The sequence below is a fragment of the Pongo abelii genome, chromosome 8 (assembly GCF_028885655.2).
Source record: "Pongo abelii isolate AG06213 chromosome 8, NHGRI_mPonAbe1-v2.0_pri, whole genome shotgun sequence".
Taxonomy (NCBI): Eukaryota; Metazoa; Chordata; class Mammalia; order Primates; family Hominidae; genus Pongo; species Pongo abelii.
The window spans coordinates 132986549-133006810 of NC_071993.2; the positions used below are offsets into that span (position 1 = coordinate 132986549).

General features: G+C 40.1%; 1 protein-coding gene across 13 annotated transcripts in view; it reads left to right on the forward strand.

Moving 5' to 3' along the window:
* FANK1 (fibronectin type III and ankyrin repeat domains 1) overlaps positions 1 to 20262 on the forward strand; it is a 128385-nt gene that overhangs the window by 17829 nt on the left and 90294 nt on the right. For 7 of the 13 annotated variants that reach the window (XM_054523034.2, XM_054523042.2, XM_054523035.2 and 4 more), the window contains exon 2: positions 8470 to 8496. The exons of the other annotated variants lie outside the window; for them this stretch is intronic. In XM_054523034.2, the coding sequence (XP_054379009.2) occupies positions 8470 to 8496 (27 nt within the window). The remainder of the gene's footprint in view (positions 1 to 8469; positions 8497 to 20262) is intronic. 13 annotated transcript variants of the gene reach the window in all.

Sequence of the window (20262 nt, forward strand, 5' to 3'; positions counted from 1 at the left end):
CAATGTTTGTTAACCGTATTCTCATTATCAAAGAGGAAAAACTAAACATTCCCTAACAGAAATGAAAAAGGAATAAAATTTTTGTTAGATGATGTTGTTTTGAAAGGACACTTTTAATATCAAATCTTCCTCATCCGCCCAAGTCCAGAAAACTAGTTTTTGCGCAGATACTGGCTCAGTGGCAAATGTGTGGTCTGAAGCTGTCGTCTCCTAGTTTGTGAGCTTATTTTCACCATCTGAAGGTTTGAGTCACCCTCGAAGGGGGGGAGGGGCCGTGGAGATCAGAAGTGAGGTCTGTGAACTCCGGAGTTGGCTTAGGTGCGGAGGGGATGAGGTAGAACTGCTGGCAGGGAGGCCCCATCTGATCCGAGAGTGAGCTCGGCAGGCAGAAAGCACTTGGCAAAACCCAGGGAACGGTTGGGAGAGACTGATAGATCCAGCACTCCTATTCCTTGAGGCCGGTCAGTGATGTGTATTAACCTAGGGTGGCTCTAACTTTAATGTGTCAGTGAAAGGGATCCGGCTACAACTCCACACTCCTGAGGTGGGGCCCAGTGTTCTGCATTTCTGTCAAAAATACTGCAGGGGACCGCCAGGCTGCTCTTTCCACAGGCCACACTTTGAGAAGCATGGTGTTAACTCACCTGTGCATGTTATATTTGTTAAAGGGTAACTTTTCAAAAACAGGAAAAACTATCACTCATATAGATATAAATGTTAAATATTTTATTAATGAAGTGAGCAGTGAGATGTTACAACCAGTTCAAAAGGGAACCCAAAGGGACGGACACATCTATTACTCAGAATATTGAAATAAACTGGAAATTGATGCATAAGTGGCTTTGCCACATGGAGAAGGATTGGCTTTCCAAGGCAGGCTGATTTGCATGTTTATAAACAAGAATCATTTGCATTATCAGTTCTTTTCAACTTCACATACCATAAAACAGGTGAAAGGCTAGACTAGAAAACCTTCAAGGGGGTGGGTGCGGTGGCTCACGCCTGTTATCCCAGCACTTTGGGAGGTTGAGGTAGACAGATCACTTGATCCCAGGAGTTCGAGACCAGCCTGAGCAACATAGACCCTGTCTCTACAAAAAAAGTTCCAAAAATTAGCTGGGCATGATGGCATGAGCCTGTAGTCCCAGCTACTCAGGAGGCTGAGGTGGGAGAATCCCTTGAGCCAGGGAAGTGGAGGTTGCTGTGAGCCAGGATCATACCCTTGCATTCCAGCCTGGGTGACGGAGGGAGATCCTATCTCAAAAGTCTGAAGGAGTGTGAACTAAACAATGTGTAGTATTTCCACTGAAGCACAGATGTTTTCCCTGTGATTTGTAGTGATTAGCATTTTCAAACTGCAGATTGCTGTCTATATTAACTTGACAGTTTGTAATAACTGCTTGAGATGAGCAGTTTGTCTCTTTCTTCAGTTTAGTTAATTGTCATATTTAGCTCCTCTGTGTAATATGAGAAAGTAATGAGAATTTTTTTTTTCTTTTTAGACGGAGTCTTGCTCTGTCACCAGGCTGGAATGCAGTAGTTGCGCAATCTCAGCTCAGTGCAACCTCCGCCTCCTGGCTTCAAGCTATTCTGCCTCAGCCTCCCAAGTAGCTGGGACTACAGGTGCATGCCATCACGCCCAGCTAATTTTTGCATTTTTACTGGAGATGGGTTTTACCATGTTGGCCAGGATGGTCTCCATCTCTTGACCTCATGATCCACCTGCCTTGGCCTCCCAAAGTGCTGGGATTACAAGCATGAGCCACCACACGCAGACATGAGAGCTCTTAAATAGAATTTCCATCTATAAAAAGTAGGTACTGTCAGTATTCCCCTCACATAGGTTTATGAAGAAGGCATTTTAAAAAGAGAACCCCTGTAATCGATCAGGTACCCCATCTGCCTTCTCTGTGGGCCTAGGATAAATTGTTTTGATTGTTTATGTCTATTTGGTATAAAAAAATCTGTAGTTAAAATATACCATTTGCATTATCCATAATAGCCAAAAGGTGGAAGCAAGCCAAGTGTCTATCTGCAAATAAACAAAATATGGTGTATATATACACTATATGCAGTAGAATACTATTCAGGCTTACAAAGAAAGGCAGTTCTGACACATGCTACACCATGGATGAACCTGGAAGACGTTATGCCAAGTGAAATAAACCAGTCACCAAAGAGCAAGTATTTTATGTGATCAGCTTCTTGATAATCTCCAAAATAGCCACCTTAGCATATTGAATGTTTGAAGCTGAAGGAATCTCAGAAATGACAGGAAGGACACTCTGACCTTCCCACCCTCTTCTCTGACGCAGGTCACAAGGCCCTTGGGTGAGAAGTGCCCTCCCTGTCCCTGGAGGAAGGAGCATCCTTCTCTCTGAAGTTAACGCTGAGAGGAATCTGAATGATAGGTCCTGCTGTTCCTCCCAGTTTACTACACTTAGCTCCTACCCCTTTTTGTCCTCTCGCAATTTTCTGCTCCTCTCCACTTTTCATCAAACTGTTAAAAATTATGGGAGGCCATTCTTTTGGGCTGAGCTCCTGCACTAGCCCTCAACAGATCAGACCAAACCAAAATGGAGTTACTTATGCTAAATGCTGTGTCATCAAACAAACTTTAAGGAAGCAGATAGATCCCCAAACAGACCAGTTTTTCCTGAAAACATGAGATTCCAGTCTACTTGAATCAGCGGAAGAAGGAAGTCCCTTCTGCTTTAACCGTTATAAAAAAGTAACCAAAGTAGCTTGATGTTAACCAATCAGGTTTTTCTATTCTGTTTCCTTGTTCCTACGTCATAAAACCTGTGGTTCTGCTATTGCCCAGTGGGAGCTCTCATTCTGTTTTGTAGAGTGGAAGGTGTCCAGGTTCATGAATCATGAATAAAAGCCAATTAAATCTATAAATTTGTTGTAGTCCTCTGATAAACTTAATATAAAACCTAATTTGTTGTAATTTAGTCTTTTGACAAACCTAATATACAAAGACATAGGTTTAACTGTTTCTTCAGGTCTTTATTTCCTTACAAAGGCTCCTAGTTATATCAAGTTACTTCCAGAAATGTCAATTTTTTCTGTGTTGTATAAAACTTATATTAAGTAAATGTGTATGCTTTTCTCTTGTTAATCTGTCTTTTGGTACGAGAGCCCCAGCCAAGAAATTAGAATGGCGGAGGAAAAATATTTTTCCTCCCTTACGTATGATTCCACTTACATGAGATACCTAGATCAGTAAAATTCATAGAAACAAAGTAGAATGGTAGTCAGGCTCAGTGGCTCATTCCTGTAATCCCAACATCTTGGAAGGATAAGGCGGGAGGATCACTTCAGCCCAAGAGTTCAAGACCAGGCTAGACAACATAGTGAGACCTCATCTCTACTTTAAAAAGAAAAGTCAGGTGTGGTGGGACATACCTGTAGTCCCAGCTACTGGGGAGGCTGAGGTGGGTTGGATCACTCGAATCTGGGAGTTCAAGCTTTCAGTGAACTATGATCATGCCACTGTACTCCAACCTGGGTGACAGAGTGAGACCCTGTCAGAAAAAAGAAAAAAAAAGGTAGTTTGGTGATTGCCAGAGGCTGGGGTAGAGAGGAATGAGGGCTTATTGCTTACTGGGTACAGAGTTTCACTTCGGGATGATAAAAATGTTCTGGAGATGGATGGTGGTGATGGTTGTACAACAATGTGAATGCACTTAATGCCAATAACTGTACACTTAAGACTGGTTAAAATCAGGCTGGGCACGGTGGTTCACGCCTGTAATCCCAGCACTTTGGGAGGCTGAGGCAGGCAGATCACGAGGTCAAGAGATCGAGACCATCCTGGCCAACACGGTGAAACCCCGTCTCTACTAAAAATACAAAAATTCGCTGGGTGTGGTGGTGGGTGCCTGTAATCCCAGCTACTTGGGAGGCTGAGGCAGGAGAATCCTTGAACCCGGGAGGTGGAGTTTGCAGTGAGCCGAGATCGTGCCACTACTGCACTCCAGTCTGGTGACAGAGCAAGACTCCATCTCGAAAAATATATATATAGTTATATATACTTTACCATGATAAAGACATTTTATAAGCACCATTTACCATTTGATCACCTATTAAATGCTAAGTGCTTTACATACATTTCACTAATCCTTAGAACAACTTTGTTCAGTAAATATTATTCCTGTTTCACAGATGAGGAAACTGAGGCTCGGAAAGATTATTTATTTGAAGTCTTACAGCCTTTATAATGTTGTTCATGCACTCTTTATGCCCTAGATAGTTGGAGAAATTACAGGGGAGAATCTCAGACATAAATAATTGAAGATGTAATCAAGAAACAAAAGTACGTTTGAATAGAGACCAACTAAAGATGGCTGGGACTGGTTCAGTCTACATATAATTGAAAGGTAAATCACTAGGAAAGGGAAGGAGTCTCTGGGTTTCAAGATGAAATAGAAGTCATAAGAATTCTATAAATTTAAATTCAAGTTCACTGAAGAGAGCTAGGAGTCAGCTACTGTTTGCTACAGACAATATTCAGTAAGGAGCTAACTGCTAATGCACTGGCCTGGGGAAGAGTTTAATGTCAAATAGAAACCAACACTAGTAAAATACTTCCAGGAGGTAAGAATGGTTTGTTTTGTTTTGTTTTGTTTGTTTGTTTGAGACAGGGTCTTGCTCTGTCCCACAGGCTGGAGTGCAGTGGCGTGATCTTGGCTCACTGCAACCTTCACTTCCCAGGTTCAAGCAATTCTCCTGCCTCAGCCTCCCTAGTAGCTGGGATTACAGGCACACACCACCACACACGGCTGATTTTTGTATTTTTAGTAGAGTTGGGGTTTCACCATGTTGGCCAGGCTGGTCTTGAATTCTCAACCTCAGGTGATCCTCCCCCCTTGGCCTCTCAAAGTGCTGGGATTATAGGTGTGAGCCATTGCGCCTGGCTGCTGCTCCTTTTTTTGTAATGGACCTGGGAGATCTTTAGGAATGAGGGAAAGGATAATTTCTTTGAATAGGGCAGAATACTAAAGACTAGCCAGCCCTCAGGCTCATGGTGGTTGCTGCTATTCTGTTGAACGTGAACCGTAACCTTTAGAAAGGAGCAAGTCTTTGTGGGATACACAGGATTTGAAGTGCGACAAAGGGATGGAAACCCAGCTGACCATGATACCCTCAAGTGAGTTTTTCCACTGAATTCGATTATTTTCTCATTTGTCATTTCTTTCTGGGCTTTTTAAGCAGCCCAAAAACTCTAGATAATTTTACTTTTGTAATTGTATTCTCTTGAGAATGCTTATTCCTGATTCCTCGTTTCACCAAACAGTAGGTGTGTAACCTTCTTATTTGTTTCTGCCTATAATAATTCTGGAGTCTTTAAACAAAACGACTGTGACTTTTCATGATGAGTAGAAGATAGGTTTTACTAATGCTACCATCAGTATTAATTCCTTGCAGTTGAAAGACACTGAGGCCCCGTCTAATAATACAGAGGTTGAACTTGGACTTGGGAGATGACTCCTGCCTCTCGTACTCTCTGTGGTTCTGCTTTCTATTATTTTAGTCATAAGCTTGTTTTGTCTCCTTGCTGAGAATTGTCAAACATGAAATGTAATTTCAGGCTATAGTGAAGAAAGATGACATAGGCAGAAGAAATTGGCAATCATTTGGCCTGTACATGTTGCTTTTTGCTTTTTTCTGGACTTGGGATATAGACCAAACATTGACATTTCTGGCCTTTGAGTCTTTCACAGCTGTCATTATAATACATGAGCTCTTCTAGAAGTTAGATATGACTTTGGATTAAGTCTTTCATAAGGTGGCTAAATGAATTTATATGGCTCATCACAATTCACTAGATTGGTTAAGCAGGAAATTTACAGAGATATTTTTCTTTGCTGAAAATGTTTTTTCTAAATTGAAAAACTTCTAATACTGTCTTCTGGAGTAGTCCTAGAAATAAGTGCAAGTGATTGTTTTTGGCAGGAGGCCACATAAACATTTCTGCTTCTCTGTGACTTGTGGGTAGCATTGATATAAATTGTTAAAAACAATGATCATAGATAGATAATGTATCAGAGTTTGGGCTCAGCCGCTGTAGCTGCTGTTGACCCAGAGGGACCACTGGGATCCTCACATCTCAGGGCAGCACATCGTTTGCAGCAATGGTTGGTTCTACACAACCTTTAATGAAGTTAGGTGAGGCCCTTAATTAGAATTTGTTTTTTAAAAGGTTTAATATGAGTTTATATCTCTTTATCAGTTTCTAATTTTTTTTTAAAGGCTTATGTTTACAACAAATTTGGGAGATACTTATATGCACTGCTAACTAGTGTTCTTTTGTGGTGTTTTAGAAATTCTGGCTTACTTGTATTTTTGCTGGCCTTCTAATGATCTTACTCATCAATCAGAAAATATTTGTGTCCACCTCCCTGCTTCCTCTCCTGTGATCTTGTCTATTCTTGGCCATTTTAGAGTTGACTTAGAAGCCTGCACAAAACTGGTTGGAATTTCCACTGGGATTAAAGTGATAGGTCATTTTTGGGAGACCTTTACAATACTGAACTTTCCAATCCGTGAACTTTGCCCATTTATTGTGTTTGTTTTTGGTAGATTACAAAATTATATGATCACTCCAAAAATTACCTTGCCCTTTATAGTAAAACCTTCCATTGTAAACTTCGGGCAATCACTGATCTGTGTTCCTCTAGCGTTGCTTTTTTTTTTCCCAGAATTTTATACAAATGGAATCGTTCAGGATGTAGCCTTTTGAGTCTGGCTACTTTCGTGTACTGTATCAACAGTTACTCCTTTTTATTGCCAAATAGTAATCCATTGTATAGATACTACATGGTTTGCTTATTGGTTTGTCATTGGGAGAACATGGACTATTTTCACTTTTTGGTAAATTATAAGTGGATTGGAATTCACAAAGTGCTTTTTGTCTGGGCATAGGTTTTCATTTCACTTGTGCAAATGCCTAAGGGTAGCATTGCCGAGTCACATGGTCCGTGTACGTTTGACTTTATCAGAACCTGCCAAATTGTCTTCCAAAGTGCTGCGCCACTTCTGTTTCTTTAATAAATATAGGGATATTCAAGCTGTTTCTTCTTGAGTTTGGTAGTTTGTCTTTCAAGGATTTGATCTATTTCACCTAATTTGTAGAATTTAGAAGCATATGGTTGTGTTTATGTTTTGTTTTTGTAGTATCCATTAGGATTTGTAATAATATTCCTTTCATCTCTGGTATTGGTAATTTGTGTTTTCTCTTCTTGTCAGTCTGATGGTCTTCCTCATTTGATTGATTTCCGCATCCCACCACCCCCTGCAAATAACCAACTTTGGATTTCATTGAATTTTTTTCCCTTACTGTTCTTGTTTAAATATTACTGATTTAGTTTTATTTAGTCTGTCTTTTCTTATGCCTGATTTGAGTTTATTTGGTTCTTTTTTTACTTAAAGTAGATGCCTACATTATTGATTTGATGCTTCATTTCTTATATACTTTAGTGCTATAAATTGCCCTCTCAGCACATATTTTGGTAAGTTGATGCATATTCATTAAGTTCAAACTGTTTTCCAATTTTTCTTAAGATGCTCTCTTTGACCTGTGGGCCATTTAGAAGTACGCCGTTTAACTTCTCATATTTGGGGATGTTCTAGAAATGTTCTAGATTCCTAGTTTAATTCTGTCATCAGAGAACATAATTCACTGAATTTTAATTGTTTAACTTTAGGGTTTGTTTTATGACCCAGAATATGATCTCTCACCACCGCCATCCAGATAATTCTTTAGGTTTTGACGTTTCCCAGCCTGTCTGCTGGTTACTTTTCAGAGTACTTGGGTCATTGCTATTTATATTTTGTCCAGAGTTTCAAATTGTGATCAGTGGAAATGACAGGCTGTAGCATGCATATGCCATCTTGGCCAGCATCACAGGTGGTCAATACATCTTTCTGTTGTTGTTTTGAGACAGGGTCTCACTCTGTTGCCCAGGCTGGAGCACAGTGGCATGATCAGGGATCACTGCAGTCTCAACCTGCTAGGCTCAAGTGATCCTCCCACCTCAGCCTCCCGAATAGCTGGGTCTATAGGTGTGCTGCCATGCCCAGCTAATTTTTGTATTTTTTATAAAGACAGGGTTTTGCCTTGTTGCCCAGGCTGGTCTCAAACTCCTGAGCTCAGGCCATCTTCTCACTCGGGCCTCCCAAAGTACTAGGATTATAGGCATGACCACCGCACCTGGTCAGTACATCTTAAAAATAATTTCTGATCCACGTTGAATAATGATGGCCTGTAAATATTTTTTCTTGCACTTGCCTTGTTGGGTTTCAATATCAAGGTTGTTTTTATTTTAACCTTGTAAAATGAACTGGGGAGTCTTCTTTTTTTCTTCTCTCAGTTTGTGTTAGTGGCAGAGTTTTTGTTTGTTTGTTTGTTTGGTTGATTTGTTTCTCTTTTTCTTGTATGTTTCATGGAACTTTTTGGTGAAGGCACTTGGGCCTGGAAATTTCTTTATGGTAAGTTTTTTCATTGCTGATTCAATATATTTAATCTATGTAAGATTTTTTTCTACTTTTTGAGTCAATTTTGATTTTTTCTAGAAATTCATCTCTCACCAGGTATGGTGGCTTATGCCTGTAATCCCAGCACTTTGGGAGGCTCAGGTGGGAGGACCACTTGACTACAGTAGTTCAAGACCAGCCTGGGCAATATAGTGAGACTCCATCTCTACAAAAAAAAAAATAAAAATTAGCTTGGTGTGTAGTGGTGGGTGCCTGTAGTGTGAGCTACTTGGGAGGCTGAGGTGGGAGGATCATTTGAGCCTGGAAGGTCGAGACTGCAGTGAGCTGTGATTGTGCCACTGCACTCCAGCCTGGGCGACAGAATGAGACCTTGTCTCAAAAAAAAGATTTTTCATCTATGCTTTAAAGTCTGTTGGCATAAAGGTATTCATAATTGTACATTATGGATTTGTTTGAGACAGGGTCTCACTCTGTTGCCCAGGCTGGAGTGCAGTGGTGCAATCACGGCTCACTGCAGCCTCCGCCTCCCAGGCTCAAGCCACCTTCTCGCTTCAGCCTCCCAAGTAGCTGGGACCACAGGCACGTGCCACCATGCCCAGCTAATTTTTGTATTTTTCGTAGAGACGGGGTTTTGCCATGTTGCTCAGGCTGGTCTCAAACTCCTGAACTTGAGCATTCCTCCCACTTTAGTTTCCCAAAGTGCTGGGATTACAGGTGTGAGCCATCGTTCTTGGCCTGCAAGTTGTGACTTCCTTTCAGAGTCTTTCTATCTGTAGTATGGTCCTCCTGTGCAAGATTGTTTTTTGACTGCTTTTTCTTGACAAATCTTGCTAAAGGTCTGTGAATTTTATAATGTATTTTTAAAGAACCAGGTTTTAGCAGGGCATGGTGGCTCATACCTGTAATCCCAGCACTTTGAGAGGCAAAGGTGGGAGGATCGCTTGAGCCTGTAAGGGGGAGGCTGTAGTAAGCTGTGATTGAGCCACTATACTCCAGCCTGGGCAACAGAATGAGACCCTGTCTGAAAACCGAAAAAACCACAAGTTTTAGCCTGGCTGATTCTATGGTGTGTTTCTTTTGTATTTCATTTATTTGTTTGTTATGTTTTTCCTTTTTCTTTCTTTGAATTTAATTTGTTCTTTGTCTGATTTATTGACTGATGCTTAGGGTTTTTTTTTGTTTTTGTTTTTTTTTTTTTTTTTTGAGACGTAGTCTCGCTCTTTCACCAGGCTGTGGAGTGCAGTGGCACAATCTTGGCTCACTGCAACCTCCAGTTCCCGGGTTCAAGCAATTCTCCTGCCTCAGCCTCCCGAGTAGCTGGGACTACAGGTGTGTGCCACCACGCCCAGCTAATTTTTGTATTTTTAGTAGGGGGGGGGGGGGAGGTTTACCATGTCGGGCAGGATGGTCTCGATCTCTTGACCTCGTGATCCACCTGCCTCTGGCCTCCCAAAGTGCTGGGATTACAGGCGTGAGCCACCGTGCCTGGTCTGTTTCCAAGTTCCTTTTCTAATGTTCTCCTTTAAGCTATAAATTTCCCCAGTCTGGACAACATGGTGGAACTTTATCTCTACCAAACACACAAAAAATTAGCCAGGCGTGGCGGTGCGAGCCTGTGGTCCCAGCTACTTGGGAGGCTGAGGTGGGAGGCTCACTTGAGCCTGGGAGGTGGAGGGGTGGTAGGCCAAGATCGTGCCACTGCACTCCAGCCTGGGTGACAGAGTGAGACCCCATCTCAAAAAAAAAAAAAAAAAAAAAAAGACTGAATTTCCTCTTATGAATGGATTTAACTATATCCTACAGTTTTTAATATGTAGAACTGATCATGAATTTGCCTTATTTTATCTTTGAGCTATGGGCTATTTAAAAGTATACTTTTAGAAAGTTTCTAAAATTGTTGTTACCAGAAATTGTGATCTGTATTATTCCACTTTCTTTGAAGTTTGTCACTTGTTTTAACACTCGACTAGATGGTTAATTTTTGAACTTGTCCACGTTTTCTTGAAGGGAAGTCTATTTCTGCAGTTAAATCTCATGTTCTATATATGTGCACTGAGTCTATTTTTTTCATAATTTTAAATCTTCATCCTCCCTAATTATTTTTATACTTTATTTACTGAGAGATATATTAAATATCCCACTAGAAGCATGGATTTGTCTGTCTCCTCATCTGTCAACTTTTGCTTTTTGAGGCTGTACTTGGGTGCATATGATTCAAAAAATATACATCTTTTTTTAAAATTTGAACTTTTATCAAAATGAAATGTTTTCCTTCATTTATGTATGCTTTCAACATTATGTATGATATAGCTATAGTAACTTCGGTTAGACTTTGTATTGTGTTTCTTTCACTTGTGTGTGTGTGTGTGTGTGTGTATTTTTTTCCTACTATGCTGCCTAGGCTGTAGCACAGGGGCTGTTCACAGGCGTGACTGTGGCTCCCGGCTGCCTTGAACTCCTGGGCTCAAATGATCCTCCTACCTCAGTCTTCAGAGTGGTATGTGCCACCACAGCCAAATAATTGTTTTTATTTCTTTAGAGATACAGTTTGGCTATATTGCACAGGCTGGTCTTGAGCTCTTGGTCTCAAGTGGTCCTCCCACCTCTGCTTCCTGAGTCACTGGGGTTACAGGCATGTGCCGCCAAGCCCGGCTCCTCTGATACGTATTTTAATACCTTTTAAAAGCATTCTATATCTTTGTGTTTTAAATATGACTTATAAATAGCATGGAATGAGATTTTAACAGTTTATCCATCTTTAACTGGATTACTTAGTCCATTTGCATGTATTTATATTCTGACATACTTGGATTCTGTATAGATGGTGAGGGGTGTGTGTATGTACATGCATATGTGTTTGTGTCATTTTGTCACTTTCTATTTATCCTACTTATGTTTCTTTTTTTCCTTTCTTGCCTTCTTTTCAATTGGTGGGATATTTTTTCTTCCCTAGTCATTTTAAGTTAATCTTTGTTTATATTCTTTTAGTAACTGTCATGCTAATTTAAATGTGCATATTTAAGTTATGAAAGTCTAAAATTTATCCTCCTCCTGGGTGACAGGATAACTTAATACTTTCATTGCATTAAACTCCTCTTGAGTTATGCTACTACAGTATATTTTCAAGTTTTTATTTTGACATAATTGCAGATTCACAGGTGGTTTTAAGAAATAATATAAAGAAATCCCATATAGTCTTCACTCAGTTTCTCCCAATGGTAACATCTTGCATAACTGCCTTGTTCAGATTTCACCAGTTTTATGTGCACTTTTAGTTTTTTGTGTGTATTTAGTTCTATGAAATTTTATCGTGTACATAGATTAGATACCTAACCACCATCACCATCATCAAGATACAGAACAGTTCCACCAGAAGGATGGATCCCTTGTGCTACCCATTTTATAGTCACAAACACGTTCCTCACTCCCTAACCCCTGGCAACCACTAATCTGTTTTTCATCTCCATAACTTTATTTCAAGAACACATGTAAATGAAACCATACACTGTCTAATATTTTGAGATTGAGTTTTTTTATTCAGCATAATTATCTTGTGATCCATCAAAGTTGTTTTGATATATTTTATCATTTTTCTTTTTATATTTCATGGGACATTACTTCTGTTGTTTTATCCGTTTCACATTTGTTTAGTTTTATCCATATATTCACCTGTCTTTTTTTCCCCGGTCTTCATTTCTTCTTGTATCCCAGATCTTCCACTTGGGATCATTTTCTTCCTGCCTGAAATCTTTTAGTATCTGTTTAGTAATGGTTTCCTTGGGCAAACTCCCTCAATTTCTGCACATTTTAAGCTCTATTATGTTAGTCTCATACTTAAATTTTTTTTATTGTGGTATAAGAGGCATACAGGTAAGGAGATCATGAATGTACAACTCAATGAATTTTCACATAGTTAATGCCTAAGAAATGGATATGACCAGCAACCCAGAAGCCTCTCTTCTGTTTCCTTCTAGTTGCTGCTCTTACCTCCTCTCGAGGCAGGGTGATTTGCCTGCGTTGGCCTCCCAAAGTGCTGGGATTACAGGCATGAGCCACCGTGCCTGGCCTAAAATGACCATCTTGTCTTTTGAGACAGAGTCTTGCTCTGTCACCCCAGCTGGAGTGCAGTGGCATGATCATGGCCCACTGCAGCCTCAACCTCCCTGGCTCAAGCGATCCTCCCACCTCAGCCTCCTGAGTAGCTAGGATAGGAGGCACACATGCCACACCCAGCTCAATCTGCTGGGCTCAAGCAATCCTGCTTTGACCTGCTTGAGATATCAAAAGGGTATCTCTTATTCTGACTTTTTACACTATAGATTAGTTTTCCTATTATTCACTTTATAAATAGGATCTTTTCTTTTGGCTTCTTTTCTCAGCTTTAGACTTGTAAGCTCTATCCATGGTGTTGCACATGGCCGTGGTTTGTTTATTGTTGTATGCATTCAGTTTTACTAATATTGCACAATATGTTTATCTGTTCTGCTGGTGGCTGACATTCAGGTTCTTCCAAGCTTGGGTCCATTATGAGTAATGCCATTATAAACTTTTTTTTTTTTTTTTTTTTTTTTTTGAGATGGTGTCTCGCTCTTGTCGCCCTGGCTGGAGTGCAATGGCGCAATCTCGGCTCACTGCAACCTCCACCTCCTGGGTTCAAGCAATTCTCCCTGCCTAGGCCTCCCAAGAAGCTGGGATTACAGGTGCCCACCACCACGCCTGGCTAATTTTTTTAGTAGAGACGGGGTTTTGCCATGTTGGCCAGGCTGGTCTTGAACTCCTGACCTCAGGTGATCTGCCTGCCTCGGCCTCCCAAAGTGCTGGAATTACAGGCATGAGCCACTGTGCCTGGCCCTAAACTTTCTTGTACTTACCTTTTGGTGCACATGTGTGTACTTTAATCTGTATCTGGGAGTGCAAGTGCTTTATAGAGTGTACGTACAGTTTTAGGAGATATTGCTAAAAATTTTGCAGTGGCTATATCAGTTTACACTCTGCCAGCTGTGGATGAATGTTCCAGTTGTTTCCCATCCTTCTGTTATAGGAAGGGGGTCCTGATCCAGACTCCAAGAGAGGGTTTATTGGATCTGGTGCAAGAAAGAATTCAGGGCGAGTCCATAGAGGAAAGTGATAGCAAGTTTATTAAGAAAGTAGGAGAATAAAAGAATGGCTGCTCTATAGACAGAGCAGCCGAGGGCTGCTGGTTACCCATTCTTATGATTATTTCTAGATAATATGCTAAACAAGGGGTGGATTATTCATGCTGCCTCTTTTTTTTTTTTTTTTTTTTTTTTGTTTAGACCATGTAGAGTAACTTTCTGACATTGCCATGGCATTTGTAAACTGTCATGGTGCTGGTGGGAGTGTAGCAGTGGGAGGACGACCAGAGGTCACTCTTGTCACCATCTTGGTTTTAGTAGGTTTTAGGCAGCTTCCTTGCTGCAAAACTGTTCTATCAGCAAGGTCTTCATGACCTGTACCTTGTGCTGACCTCCTATTTCATCCTATAACTAAGAATGCCTGTCTGGGAATGCAGCCCAGTAGGTCTCAGCCTCATTTTTCCCAGCTCCTATTCAAGATAGAGTTGCTCTTTTTCAAACCCCTCTGACACTTCCATATACTTACTATCATGTCAGCTTTTAAAAACTTTGTCTTTCTGGTAGATGTGTGGTAGTATCTCATGGTGTTTGTAATGTGAATTTCCGTAATGCCTAAATAGGGAAGGCATCTTCTCATGTTTTAATATGGGTCATTTAGTTGTTCTCTTTGGGAAAGGGCCTGCTCAGGTCTCTTGCCTAGCTTTCTGTTGGGTTACCTGTCTTCCTTTTTAAAATTACTGATTTGTAGGAATTCTTAAATATATTCTGGATCAAAGTTATTTGGTCATATTCTGCCCAGTATTCTCTGAATGATTATTTGAATAGAAATGATTAATTTTGCTATAGTCCAGTTTATCAATATTTTCCTTTATGGATAATGTTTTTGGTTGCAGGGAAGTTCTTTTCCCCTGAAGTTCGATAATTTGAGTCTCTGTAATAAACTTGACAGTAGCCAGCTTAGTAGGAACAATGGCATACAGACTGATTATGTGCATATGCACAGGAGTCCAAGAAATATGAGACTCACAGAAGAGCCAGCTGGTTGAAGCTTAGCTAGCAATTTGAGCTGCAGAAAGAAACAGGAGCTTAAAGGCCCCTGGATGGTAGTGGTGTCAAGCTATGGGAGGGCGTGGGGAGGAACTGCACTGCGAACAAAGGCTCTTATGCAGAAAAAAGTCCTTCAGGTAGCAGCCTTCAGAATAGGTGAAAAGTCTGTCTGGGTGTGGTATCCTGAGTGTGGAGACCTTTTAGTTTCCTCTCTTTCCATAGGAGTCTGGTTAATGTAGATCCCAGGAAGGAGGGCAGGGTTTATGACAGACAACAGCATTCCTCCTGGGGGAACTTCTCTTAATCAAATAAGTGAAACTTTGGAGAAAGCACTTCCTGTATTTGCTGCTTCCCAGGTGCTCTGTTTGAAGTCTACAGCTGCATATTTTGGGGTATTTTTTTGAGCCCCAACATGATCTTTATGAAAATTTTTACCTAATTCTGTGTTGTCTTCTAGAAGCCTTTTCACATGTAGCCTATCATCTATCTGGAAGGGATTTTTATGTATGGTATCGTTAACAGTGGAGGGTGTGCAGGTTCTTGGCGTCTTGAACAGAGAATTGGACAAAATGCACAAAGCAAGGAGGGAATGAAGGGATTTATAGAAAATGAAACTACACTCCACAGTGTGGGAGCAGCCCTGAGCATAGGGGCTCAAAGTTCCTGTTACAGAGTTTTTATGAGTTTACCCTCTACTTGGGATACACCCTATGTAAATGAAGAGGATGAAGTAAAGTTACAAAGTAATTTATGGCATGCGCCCTATGGAGAGGATATTTCCTGTTATAGCTGAATTGTGAATTGGCCTGATGTTGCCTGCCTCCAGACCCTATTTTCCTGCCTCAGTATCAAGTAGAAAACTTTTTCACATGGCTATCCAGTTGACTTTGGCACTGTTTATTAAAATGACCATCTTTTCTTCTTTTCTTTGAGATGAGGTCATGCTGTGTCACCCAGGCTGGAGTGCAGTGGCATGATCTCGGCTCACTGCAACCTCTGCCTTTTGGGTTCAAGCGATTCTCCTGCCTCAGCCTCCCAACTAGCTGGGATTACATGTGCCTGGCTAATTTTTGTATTTTTAGTAGAGATGGGGTTTCACCAAGTTGGCCTTGAACTCCTGACCTCAGGTGACCCACCTGCCTAGGCCTCTCAAAGTGCTGAGATTACAGGTGTGAGCCACCACGCCTGGCCTAAAATGACCATCTTTTCTTTTGAGCAGAGTCTTGCTCTGTCACCCCTGCTGGAGTGCAGTGTCATGATCATGGCTCACTACAGCCTCAACCTCCCTGGCTCAAGCAATCCTCCCACCTCAGCCTCCTGAGCAACTGGGACAGCAGGCACAACATGCCACACTCAGCATTTTTTTTTTTTTTTTGAAGTAGACATGAAGTCTTGCTATGTTTCCCAGTCTGGTCTCGATCTACTGGGCTCAAGCAATCCTTCTACTTTGACCTCCAGAAGTTCTGGGATTACAAGTAGGAGCCACCACACCTGGCCCATCTTCACTGTTCTTCAGTGTCACCTTTATTATAAATCAAGTACTATACACATGGGCATGCTTTTGGCCTCTGTAAATTCCTTTTTAAAATTTTTCCACAAATTATTGGGGTACAGGTGGTATTTGGTTACAAGAGTAAGTTCTTTAGCGGTGATTTGTGAAATTTTGGTGCACCCATCACCCAAGCAGTATACCCTGCACCCTATTTGTAGTCTTTTATTCCTTGCCCCTTCCACACCCTTACCCCCAAGTCCCCAAAGTCCATTGTATCATTCTTATGCTTTTATGTCTTCATAGCTTAGCTCCACATATCAGTGAGAACATACAATCTTTGGTTTTCCATTCCTGAGTTACTTCACTTGGAATAATAGTCTCCAATCTCATCCAGGTCACTGCAAATGCTGTTAATTTACTCCTTTTTATGACTGAGTAATATTCCGTGGTATAAATATACCACAGTTTATTTGTCTACTTGTTGATTGATGGGCATTTGGGTTGGTTCCACGATTTTGGAATTGTGAATTGTGCTACTATAAACATGCATGTGCGAGTATCTTTTTTGAATAATGACTACTTTTCCTCTGGGTAGATACCCAGTAGTGGAATTGCTGGATGAAATGGTAGTTATACTTTTAGTTCTTTAAGGAATCTCCACACTGTTTTCCATAGTGGTTGTACTAGTTTACATTTCCACCAGCAGTGTAGAAGTGTTTCCTGTTCACTGCACCCACACCAGCATCTACTGTTTTTTGATTTTTTGATTATGGCCTTTCTTGCAGGAGTAAGGTGGTATCACTTGTGGTTTTGATCTGCATTTCCCTGATCATTAGTGATGTTGGGCATTTTTTCATATATTTGTTGGCCATTTGTATATCATCTTTTGAGAATTGTTTATTCATGTCCATAGCCCACTTTTTGATGGGATTGTTTTTTTCTTACTGATTTGAGTTTGTTGTAGATTCTGGATATTAGTCCTTTGTCAGATGTATAGATTGTGAAGATTTTCTCCCACTCTGTGGGTTGTCTATTTACTCTGCTGACTGTTCTTTTGCCATGCAAAAGCTCATTAGTTTAATTAAGTCCCAACTATTTATCTTTGTTTTTATTGCATTTGCTTTTGGGTTCTTGATCATGAAATCCTTGCTAAGCCAATGTCTAGAAGGGTTTTCCAATGTTATCTTCTAGAATTTTTACAGTTTCAGATCTTAGGTTTAAGTCCTTAATCCATCTTGAGTTGATTTTTGTATTAGGTAAGAGATAAGGATCCAGCTTCATTCTCCCACATGTGGATAACGAATTATCCGAGCACCATTTGTTGAAAAGGGTGTCCTTTCCCCACTTTTTGTTTGGTTTGTCGAAGATCAGTTGGTTATAAGTATTTGGGCTTATTTTTGGGTTCTCTGTTCTGTTTCATTGTTTCTATGTACCTATTTTTATACCAGTACCATGCTGTTTTGGTGACTATAGCCTTATAGTATAGTTTGAAATCAGGTAGTATGATGCCTTCAGATTTGTTCTTTTTGCTTAGTCTTGCTTTGGCTATGCGGGCTCTTTTTTGGTTCCATATGAATTTTAGAATTTGTTTTTTCTAATTCTGTGAAGAATAATGGTGGTATTTTGATGGGCATTGTGTTGAATTTGTAGATTGCTTTTGGCAGTATCATCATTTTCACAATATTGATTGTACCCATCCATGAGCATGGGATGTGTTTCCATTTGTTTGTGTCATCTATGATTTATTTCAGAGGTGTTTTGTAGTTTTACTTGTAGAGGTATTTTGCCCCCTTGGTTAGGTATATTCCTAAGTACTTTAGTTTTTTTGCAGCTATTGTAAAAGGGGGTGAGTTCTTGATTTGATTCTCCCCTTGGTCGCTGTTGGTGTATAGAAGAGCTACTGATTTGTGTACATTGATTTGTGTACATTAATCTTGCATCAGAAAAACTTGCTGAATTCTTTTATCAGTTCTAGGAGCTTTCTGGAGGAGCCTTTAGGGTTTTCAAGGTAAACAGTCATATTGTCAGCAAACAATGACAGTTTGACTTCCTCTTTACCGATTTGGATGCCCTTTCTTTCTTTGTCTGATTTCTCTGGCTAGGACTTCCAGTACTATGTTGAGGAATGGTGAGATTGGGCATCCTTGTCTTGTTCCACTTCTTAGAGGAAGTGCTTTCAACTTTTCCCCATTCAGTATTATGTTGGCTGTGGATTTGTAATTGATGGCTTTTATTACATGAGGTATGTCCCTTGTGTATCATTTTTGCTGAGAGTTTTAATCATAAAGTGATGCTGGATTTTGTTGAATGCCTTTTCTGCATCTATTGAGATCATGTCATTTTAAAAAAAAATTTTGTTTATGTGGTGTACCACATTTATTAACTTGATATGTTAAACCATCCCTGCATCCCTGCTATGAAATCCACTTGATCATGGTGGGTTATCTTTTTGATATGTTGTTGGATTTGGTTAGCTAGTATTTTGTTAAGGATTTTAGCATCTATGTTCATCAAGGATATCTGTCTGTAGTTTTCTTTTCTGGTTATGTCCTTTCCTGGTTTTGGTATTAGGGTGACGTTGGTACCAATTCTTCTTTGAATATCTGATAGAATTCTGCTGTGAATCTGTCTGGTCCTAGACTTTTTTTTGTTGGTAATTTTTAAATTACCATTTCAATTTTGCTGCTCATTATTGGTGTGTTCAGGGTATCTAATTCTTATTTAAGCTAGGAGGGTTGTATTTTTTCCAGGAATTTATCCATCTTTTCTAGGTTTTCTACTTAATATGTGTAAAGGTGTTCACAGTAGCCTTGAATGAGCTTTTGTATTTCAGTGTTGTCAGTTGTAATATCTCCTGTTTCGTTTCTTAATGAGGTTGTCTGGATTTTCTCTCTTCTTTTCTTGGTTGATCTTGCTAATGGTCTATCAATTTTATTTATCTTTTCAAAGAACCAGCTTTTTGTTTCATTTATGTTTTGTCTTTTTTGTTTGTTTCAATTTCATTTAGTTCTGCTCTGATCTTGGTAATTTCCTTTCTTCTGCTGGGTTTGGGTTTGGTTTGTTCTTGGTTGTCTAGTTCCTTGAGGTGTGACCTTAGAATGTCAGTTTGCACTTTTTCAGTCTTTTTGATGTAGGTGTTCAGGGCTATGAACTTTCCTCTTAGCACCACCTTTGCTGTATCCAAGAGGCTTTGATAGGTTGTGTCATTATTGTCATTCAGTTTGAAGAATTTTAAAATTTCCATCTTGTTTTCATTTTTGACCTAATGCTCATTCAGGAACAGGTTACTTAACTTCCATGTATTTGCATTGTTTTGAAGATTCGTTTTGGAGTTGATTTTCGATTTTATTCCACTGTCATCTGAGAGAGTGCTTGATATAATTTCAATTTTCTTAAATTTATTGAGGCTCTTTTTATTGGCATTTGCAAGTTTCATTGGTTGATTTGTCTATTTTGTTTGGTTTTGGAAATAAGTATAATAAAACACAGTCCTGCTCTTAAAGTGCATACAATCAGTTAAATAGCTAATTTCAATATAATGTGGTGTGGAAGAAAAACATATTAAAATTGTGCTGTATTTAAAGTTTCATAATTGAAATGTTAATTTCTTTACTAAAGTGACCCTTCTAATGCAGCAGGAAGACTGTTTTTATAATTGAAAGATAGTTTGCATTTTATTACTTGGCTTTTCTTTATAGTTTACTGTACATGAATATATCCCTAAACATGTATTATTGTAATTCTGCCTGTTTTGGGGCAGCATCTACCTTACAGCGCTGGCTGAGGGCTGAGCTGAGCGTGGCTCCGAGGGAATCCAGCCTTGGGCAGTAGGTGGCAATGTTGAGCAGGTAGATGAAGGCTCCGGGATGTCTGGCTAGTCATGGGGACTGAGCTGTGGGCAGAATTCCAGTCCTGCATGAATTAAGGCTGGTCCCCAAACCAAGTGGAAGAGAGAGAACAGACTGGAGGAGGAGGGAGGAGAGGTCCACGATGAGAGCCGCTGCCATTTATTTAGCATTGTGTACTGAGCTCTGTGCAGGGCACCTAACAGCCTAGCATGCAGCAACTCAGTTCCCACCACCTGCACCCCACCCATTTTTTTTTTTTTTTTTTTTTCAAATCACA